Below are 12,427 nucleotides of genomic sequence, written 5' to 3'. Positions count from 1 at the left end.
AGCTCTTCTAGGGGGAACTTGCATTTCTCTTCCTGTGTCTTTGAGGTGTAAATCTTCTACCTGATCTTCTTAGGTGTTGTGTGTGTGTGTGTGTGTTTTCAAAAATTGGTCTCTGCCATGTGAGAGGTGCACATATGATACACATCTGGCAATCAAGTAGACTGGGATTCTGAGCCGTCTTCTGTCTGACTGTGCCGACTCTCGGCGGCTTTTGCCGTCTTCACCTGTGTTGCATCAGCCTGTACAGTGAAGACCTTTACTTAGACTGTTTTGGGGAGTAAACTTTCTAGATCTTGTGAAGGCTGCATCCTTCACACTTTCTTATGGGGATGCCTCTTGCGTCTTATTGATTTGAATCCACTATTCACATATATCTCATTAATGGCCAGATTATGGATCCTTTAAATTGGAGGAACTTCTAAACTGATCAATGTTTAGAGAACTTTCATTATGAAGCGCTGTTTTATTGGTACCTTTGGGGGTGGGGGAAACAAATTAGAAGGTGGAAAAATATATAATGGTTAACCTAAGAACTCCTTTAATTTAAAACAGACAAACAAAAACTGGTCTGGGAAGCCTTATTTCTGGTCTCTGATTCCCCTCAATGGGTCTAACAGATGCTAATAAAAACATTAGAATAACTGAGAGGCTATCTTCCGGGCTTAATTCTGCCAAATAAAACATAATTCTCAACTTTTAGGCTGTGCATTTTTTTTCAGTCGACAAAATGAAAAGTAAATGAAATTTCCCAGAATATAGACCAAAAAGACAGAGACTGAAAATGAGAGAGAAAAGGACTGGAAACACAGGGAATCAGCCCAGGAGGTCCAGCAGGTCTGGGCTGCAGGAAAAGAGAACAGAGAAAGTGGAGGGGGTGGAATGATCATAGATGGGAGTTTCCCAGAGCTGGAGAGAGACAGTGTTCAGATTGAAAGGTGCCAAAGGCAGCTCATCTCACTGCCCCTCCCTGGCCCTTCTCTCTTGGATAACTGAGAGGACAGAAGGTAACCTCTTAGCCTGAGAGACTACCAGGCTGTCTAGTGATCTCCATCACACACCACAGTCCCCCAAACCCAGAGGGACACCTCCTGTGGGTAGGAGAGGAGGGGGGAGAATCACAAAGTACCTGAAAGCTTGTGGTGGAATGAGGCCTCTGAGGGAGAGAACGCGTAGTGAGAGAACGGGCAGGGGAAGGAGAGAGAAAGCATTAGGATGCATAGACTCTCCAATGTGCTGTGTTTGTCAGTGGAGAAGTATGGTTTGGAAAGCAGCAGCAGGGAAAGGGAAGCATGCCAGGCCTTTCGCCCTGGGTTCTGTGGGAAATAGGAGATGAGCCCCCTCCCCTGAAAGGGCCACAGCATCTGTGTTCTCAGATGAGAGCCACAGTCTCCGTGGAGGAAGGAAGTGAAGAGAACCTTCTGGGCAGTGACTAAGGGTTTATACTTGTTAGCCATGGAACCAGGATTCCAGAGAGCACGGAGGGAATGGCAGAGAGGGAGGGCATCGGAGAGGAACGGGGGCTGGGGCTGGGGATGGAGAGGAGCAGCACAGAGCAGTGTGGGGATGAGTGGACAGAGCTTGGTTTCGGGAAGTGACAAAAGATAGAGGTGACAGGCCTGGTTGCTTCCAACTAGAACTTTGGGAAAAAGACTTGTCTGTGTGGATACAGTCAGAAAAATGGAAACTGAAGCCAAAAGACGTTTGCCACTTGTGGACAATCAGTTCTCTGTGAACGTTGCTTAAAGCATTAAAGAGAATATCAATGATGCACTGCTTCTGTTCTTTGAGAAAGCTCAGGCACAGGCCCGAGAAGGTTGTGAGGGTCAGAGATGACAGACGTCATTAAAAAAGTACGTCACCATGCTGGGAACCAAAACACAAGAACCTCAACCTTAAGTGATTTCTTGTTTTTGTCTATATAATTGGTAAATTTTTTCTTTCTTTTTTAAAATGCAGTATATGTTGAGAATCTGGGAGGAAAGACAACAAGCTGCTGGTGGAGGTAAAGTGAAGACAAACTTTTTGGACGGCAACCAGTATCAAAAGCTGTAGACTCTGTATACGTATGATTCAATAATCTCATTTCTGGGAATTTATTTTAAGGAAATAAATATGGATGATCCCAAAGACGGAATTATAAGGATTTTAACAGCAGCATTGTTTATAGTAGCAAAAAATACAGAAAGTCAAATGACCAACAATAGGATGATACTTGAATAAATGAGTTTTTCTATAATGCTACACAACCATTGCAAATATTGATGACTAAGTGTATTTAATCACGTGATAGACGCTAACAAAATATGAATAGATTTGTACACCAATAATGCCATTTTTATAAACAATATATGAACGACCAAAGGAAATGTTAACAGCAGTGATTTCAGCTGATGGGGTTATAGGTCATTTTCACTTTTTCTTTGGCATTATCTATAGTTTCTTTTTTCTTCTTCAGATTTCTAGTCTGAATGTATATTACTTTAAGGAAAATAAAATCCCATAAATGATCAAAAGCAACACATGCAAACTTCCTGGTATATATCACGTGCTTGATCGCTGATGACTGCGTAGGTGACGGTCACTGTTCACCCTGCTTCCCTCTGCCCCTCGTCTCCTCCCACCGGACCTGGTACTTCTGCCAGCCCCAATTGCTTTGCATATTTTGTGATCTCTCTCAGAGTCTGTGGTTTTGCAAACGCTTTTGCTGTTGCCTAGAATGTTTTCCTTGCCAATGCCTGGCCCCAACTTTCCTTGTTCTATGAACCCAAGCAACCCCTCTTCTGGAAGCCCCCTAGCTGTATAGGAGCAGGTAGGTCCCCTCTTAACCTTGGGCTCCCACAGTACTGTTTGCGCTCCTGATACAGCACTTCCTTCCTCTGTCATTTGGCATTTTTGTGGCTACATAGCCATCTCCCTCCCTTCCCTGAAAACACTGACGCTGTGTTTTACACACCTGTGTATCCCCAGGACTTCAGATATTACGGATCCTCAGTATATGTTTGCTGAAAGAATGAATTAATTATCTAGGAGGAAGCCCACATTTGGAAGTGATTGGTCCTGGGACAAGCCCAAGTTGCGGGTAGGACCCAAGCCATCTGTCACCTCTTTCCCACCTGCTTCTCACCTTGACAGAGAGGAATGGCCTCGCTCCACAGGTGGTAGCCCTGGGGGTGCCGGGTGCAAATGGCCATGCTGTGTCCCACCAACCGGTAGCCCGCGTTGCAGCCAAAGTGGATGGAGCCTCCAGGCTGGGTGGTGGTCTGGCCCAGAAGGAAGCCATGGAGCGGAGCCCTGGGCAGGCTGCAGTAGGGAGCTGGATAACGAGATGAGGGTCAGGGGACCACACACAGCGGGAAGACAGAGGTGGTCCTTCATGCAGGCCCCATCCCCTTGCTTCTCCCTCTCTGTCCCTATCTTCAGCACTGCCAGGTCCACTGCTAGTGAGGAGGTTGATACTGAAAAGCAGCCAGTTTAGGAAAGCCAAAGAAAAGAAGAGGAAAGAAAGGAAAAGAAAGGAAAGGAAAGGAGAGAAGGGAAGGATAAGAAAGGAAAAACAGGAAAGGAAAGAGAAGAAAACAAGAAAAAAACAGCTCCATGAAGCACTGGGTCCCCTTTGCACCTGGAGGCAGCACTAGTTGTGCAGCTGAGTTCAGGCTCTCGAATCCCACCATATCCCAAAGGGACACAGAAAATAGAACCCCATGGGGTTGGTTCCAGAAGGGTGTGACCGCAGGGGCGAGGCCTCTGGAGTCAGGGCTGTGCTCAAGTCCCATTTCCCACCTTTCCACAGTTCTGTGACTTGGGACAAATCACTGAGGCGCTTCCAGGTCCATTTTCCTCACCTGTGTATTGCGACTGGCAATGCCTCCCTCATAGGTTTGGGGACAATTTAAATGGGATCGTGTCTGTAAAACCCCCAGCCCAGTGCAGGGCACTCAGTGCTCAGTAAATGGTCCCTGTCCTGCTTTCTGCTGTGTGTGGAGGATGGGGGCAGAGAGAGCTGTGGCAACCCAGGGCATCAAACCCACAGTCCTGATTCCCCCTCGACATCTGGCTTCAACTTATTTCATTCATTTATTCAACAGACAGATAGCGAGTGTCTATTATATGCTAGGTGCTGTTCTAAGTGCTGGGAATACAACAGTGAAGAGAACAGACAAAAACCCCAGCCTTAGAGAACTTGGCAATAAAAACCTCTGCCAGGGATGTTCGGGGGAAGTTCTGTGAGGCCGGGAAAGAGGGATGACCAAAGGAGCACAGAGAGCAAGCCTGTTCATCTGCTCTAAGAGTCCCTGGCATGGGATCAAGGTAGGATGAAGATGACAGGACCCTTCCTGCATCCTCCCCACAGTATGGTCCTCTGGCCTCTTACGTGATCACATCCCTCTGCTGGTGAAATGGATGTGTTAAACACCTCCTTTCCAAGCCAGAAACGCTTCCTTACTTCTGCTTTGCCACCTGTGTCCTGTTTATGTGGTATCTACAAGTCTACCTCGGTCAAGAACAAGAATCTCAGTTATAAAATATACTTAGTCACAGTGATAGAGGCATGTGCAAAGTACACGACTCTACTGTATTTCCATTAAGGACTCATTGTTTCACCATGTAATTAATTCACTTTCTATGTGGCGTATGTATTGTAATTATAACTGACTCATTACCCACAAATAGGTGATTAATCTTTAAAAACATCAAGGGAAGCACAACTCCTTAATGGCTTTTAGTTCAGAGTTTAGCAACTAGCATAGTGAAATGCTCCTAAATTGCTTTATTTCTCTTTTGTGTTAGTAGCTTCTAGGAACTCAGCCTGAACCTCCCTGACAGATGGCTTAAGGTCTCTTTTCCATCATGAGGAAACCGAGGCCTGAAGAGGTTGAGTGACAGAGCCGACTGCCGACCCTGGGGGGCGTGAAGGTACCCTCCTTCTTGTGTGCATGGGGGAAAGGAATTTGGGGTCCACTTTGCAGAGGAAATGGACGCTGAGATAGTAAAGCTCCTTCTCCTCCCAGGCTCCCCTCAGCTTCATCTGGCTGGTCCCCCCCACCCCCAAAGCCATACCTAAGAGTTTCTTAAGACTTCGATAGCCCGCTAAGTTTGGGTTGGCCTTCCAAGTCGGCAGCCCATGAGAAGAGATGGATTGAGACAAGGGGCAACTCAGGCTATAATATGTATATCTGACATCCTTCTAACCAATATTCTTTGAAAATTTGTCCAACGTTTGTTTGGAACTCAGGCTAAATGCAGCCAGGGGAAAGAGTGCTGCAGGGGGACTGGTGCCTGGTGGAACTCGCCATGGTCTTAAGTAATTCATTTCTGCTCCCAAGCTCACAGAGCCAGCCAGCAGTTCAACGGACCCACCGCCCTGCAAAATGGGCAGCAAACAGCTTTTCAAATTTTCTTTCCAGCGACAGAGAGTAATCCCCGTGATGGGAGTTCAGATAACGTTGATTTTCTCCATCTCATTTTATTTTCAAGGATATTTTTGTGTTCCTTGTAGATGGCTGGCTGGCTGTTCAGCTATCCAGTTGGATTGGCCCTCGATCTGACACTGCCTATGAGATATGGCTTGCAGAGCAGAAGAGAGGCTCCTGGACTTGGAATATAACCCATCGTTTGCTGCTTGTCTAATATTTGCCAGTTGGGGACCCACATCTTAGGGTTTTTTGGTTTAAAGGACCTTCTATTAACATTTCAACAGTGTTAGGGACGGGACCACCTATAGGCCTTATCAGGTCATATACAATAAATTTATCCAAAAGACACAGGCTGGCAGTATGAGCAGAAAGAGGAAAGAGCTTAAAAGTGGGGAGAGGTATAGAAAAAGGGGAGGTGGGAAAATGTCAAGGACACTGTGCAGCTAGAGGTGAGAGTGCCTACGAGGAGGAGAAAGGCTGCCAGTCCCCAGGCGCGTGGAGGAGCTCGGCCAGGCACGAGGACATGGCCCATGGCTTATTCTTCTGGGTGAGAAATGTAAGGGGCTCGGGGGTTGTGGCCCTTCTCATGAGTCTTTATGTTTTACTCACCTGCATACCGAATCTTAAAGCCCTTCCGATTGTAGGCATGGTCGGACGACCAGCGCAGGTACACAGAGTTGCTTGAGCTGGTGACAATCAGGGGAGCTGAGTAGTTCCCACTGAGGGCTTTCAGCAGAGGACTTTGTCCTGAGGGACCTGGGAGGAGAGTGTGGACACAGGATTACAGACTATCACAGCTATCAGAGATAGTAGATGTGATACCTTTAATGTAACCACCTCCGATTTTCCCCTCCTCAAGTGAAGACGTGAAGATTTGGGATGGTAACTCAGCACCATCACTGGTCCATCTGCTCCTCTCTCAGTATCCACAGGCTTTGCTCTAGGTGCTCTCCCCTCCTGAGCCCTAAAGCAGGGATCCAAGAAGTCCCTGACAACACATAGCCGTTGGCAGGTGAGATGACATCTATTTGCCATCCTGGGACTTGCCCACAGTCAAGCAGCGGGTTAAAAGAGCTGGTTTTCAACCTGGGAACATTTTCTATCTCACCATCCTACTTGTGCATACTAAAAACAGTTCAGTCCCTGCCACATAGAAAAAATATTTATGAATGAATAGATAGCAATAAAGCTAGAGGAAAACATGATCATGTCTCAATGTCATAAATAACATAGCTCCCCAATGGTCCCTTCCAAGGCTCTTCCAGAAAGGCCTCCCTGTTCTTTCTCTCCTCCTTAGATGCCTGGAAGTGCATCCCAAGGGTGCTGATTCAAGGGAGGCAGAGTACAAAGCTAGATAATCCAAAACACAGGATTTATTATCCTGGAAAGAGCCCTAAGTGATGGTTCTCATATGCTGCCAAGACAGCTCTTGGGAGCTTGGCAGAAGTAATAGACCACATTAAACAAAGGAGAGCCATCAGAACTGCTGTGACAAACTATGAAGGAAGAGGTCAAATGGCTCAGAGGAATGGCATGCTGGGATAGGTCTGCTGTATTAGACCAGAACCTTGACCTTCAGGAGGATCTGGGGGACACACCAGTTCCTAAAGCAATAAGGAATGCACTGCTGAGGGGGTGAGGACGAACATCAACAACCTGAGAATTGGCTGTCCTCTGTAGGCGGAAACTGATGGGAGGAGAGGCTGTCACCAAGCTGGGCTTCCTAGTATTGATGGGGAGGAAAGGAGCCTAAATACAGAGGCCAGGCAGAAGCACTGGTTGGCATAGTTACTAAAATGGGCAGCAAGGTTGGGATGGCAGCCAGGAGGGCCTGACCTGCAGGACCTATGGAGATGGCTGACACAACATGATATTCCTAAGGGCAAGATAGATGGGCGGCCAAAAAAAATGAACATATGAAGAAAACAGTTCATGAATATATAACTAAAAGGGTGTAGAAAGTTCCAATCCCTGGAGTTATTTGGAGACTTGAGCCAGGTTTCGTTTCTTACTCCAGAATACTTTGGCTGAAGGAGGGGCTGAGTCCTTATGAAAAAGGACCCTGCAAAATAACAACAGTTGGATACGGTAGTGATTCCCGAGTCCTTATCCCAAAAGACCCACCACTATTAATTCAGGTAACTGAACATTGGGGAAAAGGGAATGCCTGGATATTTGGAAGACTTTTGTATACAGAGTGTGTGAATTGATGCTGATACCTGGGACCCAAAGCACTATTATGGCTCCTTTGTTACAACAGGGTTATATGAGGGATGGGATTGGTAAGAAATGGAGTCTTGTCCCCAAAAGTTAACCCAGTAGTAGCCTCAACTGCAGTAGCTATGCCAGATGTAGTATATTCATTAGAGTAGATTATCATAGCTTTGGTTATAGGAAATGCAGTTATTGATCTAGCAATGCATTCTTTTCTATACCCACCAGAAAGGAGGATTGTAAGCAATTTGCATTTACATGAGAGAGACAACAGTATACATCCATGGTCTTGCTCCAGAGCTATGTTAATTCTCCTGCTCTGTCATAATGTAGTATGAAGAGATGTGGACCATCTGGACACCCTGCAGAATACAGCTTATTGATTTACTATATTGATGACATTGTATTAATTGGATCTGATGTGCCAGAAGGGACAATTAGTGTAGATGCCTTTGCAAGACACACGCTCCAAAGGGTAAGAGGAAGCCTACAAAGAGTCAGGTGAAGTTTTTAGGGTCCTGTGGTCTGGGGCATGCTGAGACATATCCTCCAAATTAAAGGGCAGGTTATTGCACCTTTCCCCTCCTACCAAAGAGAAAAAAAAGCATAGTGTTTGGTAGACCTCTTTGGGTTTTGGAAGCAGCATACTCTTCACTTGGGAGTACTGTTATGACCCATTTATTGGTTGACATTCAAGGGGCTAGCTTTGAGTGGTGGCTAGATTAAAGAAAGGGTGCTGTAGCAGGTCTAGGCTGTAACATGAGCAGGCCTGCTCATACAACTCATCAGCTTCCATGGTACTGGAGTTTCTGTGGTAGGGAAAGACCTTGTGTGGAAATCTGGAAAGTCCTAATTGGGAGGTTGCATCATAGACTCCTGGGGTTTTGAAGCCAGTCTGTGCTATCTTTAGCAGGGCACAATTTGATTTACTTACCATCAAAGATCTCAAACTCATCATACTGCTTCTCACTGAGAAAGTACTCCACTGTGAGAGTGATGTTATATGCGGGCTCCACTCTCACCAGCCAAGAGCAGGTCTGGAACTGGGGATAGCTTCCCGGGTAGCTCTGACTCAGGATCACACCTGTGGAGTCTGTCAGAAGCTCATTCGTTGGGCAGTGCACTTGGAGAAAGAAAGAGAAATACCAGGTACATGGGATGGAGATGGAACGAGTGCCAACACATTGGCTTTTCCCTGGTGAAGAAGACAACCATTGGAAAACCAGATGGCATCTGAGCACATTCAAGCAAGACTCCAATACCCATCATTTTACTGATCCGTGGCATGAGTTGGTCTCAGATTCTGTGTCAACGTTACTATATTGCTGAGACTCAGGCTTGGTCAGTTGGTTGGAATCACTTCTTAGCTCAGATATGGGCTTTGGAGCAGGTGGGGATGATACGTACATACAGATAACTGTAAGGCATCCTCAAATCCAAGAGCTAAATGAGTGATTTGTACAAGGAGAGTATAGGGCAGAGGTAAGCCCATGGGATTTTGAGTCAAACACACCTGGATTTATAGTCCACCTCTGTCACTTACTACCTGTGTGGTCTTGAACAAATTATTTCCTTTCTGTGCAATAGCTTCACCATCTCCAACCCAAAATGATAACACCTACCTTACAGGGCTGTTGTATTACACAAAATGTTATATAATTATATATTATTTTAAGGTCTCTTTTTCCTTAAAATAATCTTTTAAGGAAAGATTATTTTAATCTTTAATATTTTAAAGATTAAAAGATTAAAGATTATTCTTTAATCTTTAAAGATTAAAAGATTAAAGATTCTTTAATCTTTAAAGATTATTTTAATCTTAATAAAGATTATTTTATTATAATATATAATCTTAATAAGATTAAGATTATATATTATAATATATTACCATATTATACTAAATAATATATGTATGGCATGCCTCCATAAATTATAGAGATGATGATGACAATTACACCAGGAACAGAAGGAAACAGCAGAGCATGACTGTGACCTGATTAGTAGTACTAAGATATCTAGAAAGAAATTGAAGATGAAACAAATAAATGGAAAGATATTCTGTGTTCATGGGCTGGAAGAATTACTATTATTAAAATGTCCATACTACCTAAAGCAATCTACAGATTCAATGCAATCCTTATCAAAATACCCATGGCATTTTTCACAGAACTAGAACAAATAACTTCAAAATTTGTATGGAAGCACAAAAGACCCTGAATAGCCAAAGCAATCTTGAGAAAGAACAACAAAGCTGGAGTTATCATGCTTCCTGACTTCAAACTATACTACAAAGCTACAGTAATCAAAACAGTATAGTACTGGCACAAAAAGTGACACATAGATCAATGGAACAGAATAGAGAAAAATAAGTCCACACATATATGGGCAATTAATCTATCCTAAAAGAGGCAAGAATACACAATGGGGAAAAGACAGTCTCTTCAAGGAGTGGTATTGGGAAAACTGGACAGCTACATGTAAAAGAATAAAACTAGACCATTTTCCCACATCATATACAAAAATAAACTCAAACTGGATTAAAGACTTAAATCTAAGACCTGAAACCATAAAACTCCTAGAAGAAAACATAGGTAGTATACACTTTGAAATCAGTCTTAGCAATATGTTTTTGGATCTGTCTCCTCAGGCGAGGGCAACAAAAGCAAAAATAAGCAAATGGGACCATATCAAACTAAAAAGTTTTGGCACAGCAAAGGAAACCATCAACAAAAATGAAAGGGCAGGCATTTCCTCTTGGTTAGTAAGCTGAAAGTCTTTAACATTTGGAGATGATTCCTGGTGACTTTGCCTGAGCTCCCAGAGCCGTGTGGCTGACAGGGTCTTGGTGCTCTGGCCCAGTGTCAGGCCTGATTCTCTGAGGTGGCAGAGCCGAGTTCAGGACATTGGACCACCAGAGACCTCGTGGCCCCATGTAATATCAATCAGTGGGAGCTCTCCCAGAGATCTCCATCTCAATGCTAAGACCCAGATCCCCCCAACAGCCAGCAAGCTCCAGTGTTGGATGCCCCATGCCAAGCAACTAACAAGACAGGAACACAAACCCACCCATTAGCACACAGGCTGCCTAAAGTCATACTAAGTTCACAGACATGCCAAAACACACCACCAGACGCGGCCCTGCCCATGAGAAAGAAAAGATCCAACCCCACCCACCAGAAGACAGGCAGCAGTCCCCTCCACCAGGAAGCCTACACAAGCCACTGAACCAAACTCACCCACTGGGGGCACACACCAAAAACAACAGGAACTACGAACCTGCAGCCTGTGAAAAGGAGACCCCAAACACAGTAAGTTAAACAAAATGAGAAGACAGAGAAACATGCAGCAGATGAAGGAGCAAGGTACAAACCCACCAGACCAAACAAATGAAGAGGAAATGGGCATTCTGCCTGAGAAAGAATTCAGAATAATGATAGTAAAGATATCCAAAATCTTGGAAATAGAATGGAGAAAATACAAGAAATGTTTAACAAGGACCTAGAAGAACTAAAGAGCAAACAAACAATGATGAACAACACAATAAATGAACTTAAAACTTCTCTAGAAGGGATAAATAGCAGAATAACTGAGGCAGAAGAATGGATTAGTGACCTGGAAGATAAAATAGTGGAAATAACTGCTGCAGAGCACAATAAAGAAAAAAGAATGAAAAGAATTGAGGACAGTCTCAGAGACCTCTGGGACAACATTAAATGCACCAACATTCGAATTATAGGGGTTGCAGAAGAAGAAGAGAAAGAGAAAGGGTCTGAGAAAATATTTTAAGTGATTATAGTTGAAAACTCCCCTAATATGGGAAAGGAAGTAGTCAATCAAGTCCAGGAAGTGCAGAGAGTCCCATACAGGATAAATCCAAGGAGAAACACGCCAAGACGCATATTAATCAAGCTATCAAAAATTAAATACAAGGAAAAAATATTAAAAGCAGCAAGGGAAAAGCAACAAATAACACACAAGGGAATCCCCATAAGGTTAACAGCTAATCTTTCAGCAGAAACTCTGCAAGCCAGAAGGGAATGGCAGGACATATTTAAAGTGATGAAAGGGAAAAACCTAAAACCAAGATTACTCCACCCAGCAAGGATCTCATTCAGATTTGATGGAGAAATTAAAACCCTTACAGACAAGCAACAGTTAAGAGAATTCAGCACCACCAAACCAGCTTTACAACAAATGCTAAAGGAACTTCTCTAGGCAGGAAACACAAGAGAAGAAAAAGACCTACAAAAACAAACCCAAAACAATTATGAAAATGGTAATAGGAACATATATATCGATAATTACCTTAAATGTAAATGTATTAAGTGATCCAACCAAAAGACACAGACTGGCTGAATGGATACAAAAACAAGACCCATATATATGTTGTCTACAAGAAACCCACGTCAGACCTAGGGACACACACAGACTGAAAGTGAGGGGATGGAAAAAGATATTCCACATATGGAAATCAAAAGAAAGTTGGAGTAGCAATTCTCATATCAGACAAAATAGACTTTAAAATAAAGACTATTACAAGAGACAAAGAAGGACACAACATAATGATCAAGGGATCAATCCAAGAAGAAGATAAAATGATTGTAAATATTTATGCACCCAACGTAGGAGCACCTCAATACATAAAGCATTTAAATATTAACAGCCATAAAAGGGGAAATCGACAGTAACACAATAATAGTAGGGGACTTTAACACCCCACTTTCACCAATGGACAGATCATCCAAATTGAAAATAAATAAGGAAACACCAGCTTTAAATGACCCATTAAACAAGATGGA

The 12,427-nt window shown here is 43.7% G+C and overlaps 1 protein-coding gene across 1 annotated transcript in view; it reads right to left on the bottom strand.

Moving 5' to 3' along the window:
* Positions 1 to 12,427, bottom strand: part of CSMD2 (CUB and Sushi multiple domains 2) — a 667,758-nt gene that overhangs the window by 66,614 nt on the left and 588,717 nt on the right. The window contains exons 47-49 of the mRNA XM_033838419.2: positions 8,563 to 8,751; positions 6,024 to 6,170; positions 3,125 to 3,313 (exon numbers count right to left, since the gene is read on the bottom strand). Of these exons, the coding sequence (XP_033694310.1) occupies positions 3,125 to 3,313; positions 6,024 to 6,170; positions 8,563 to 8,751 (525 nt within the window). The remainder of the gene's footprint in view (positions 1 to 3,124; positions 3,314 to 6,023; positions 6,171 to 8,562; positions 8,752 to 12,427) is intronic.

This window comes from Tursiops truncatus, chromosome 1, assembly GCF_011762595.2.
Source record: "Tursiops truncatus isolate mTurTru1 chromosome 1, mTurTru1.mat.Y, whole genome shotgun sequence".
NCBI classification, from domain to species: Eukaryota; Metazoa; Chordata; class Mammalia; order Artiodactyla; family Delphinidae; genus Tursiops; species Tursiops truncatus.
This window is presented reverse-complemented; position numbering and strand designations above follow the sequence as displayed.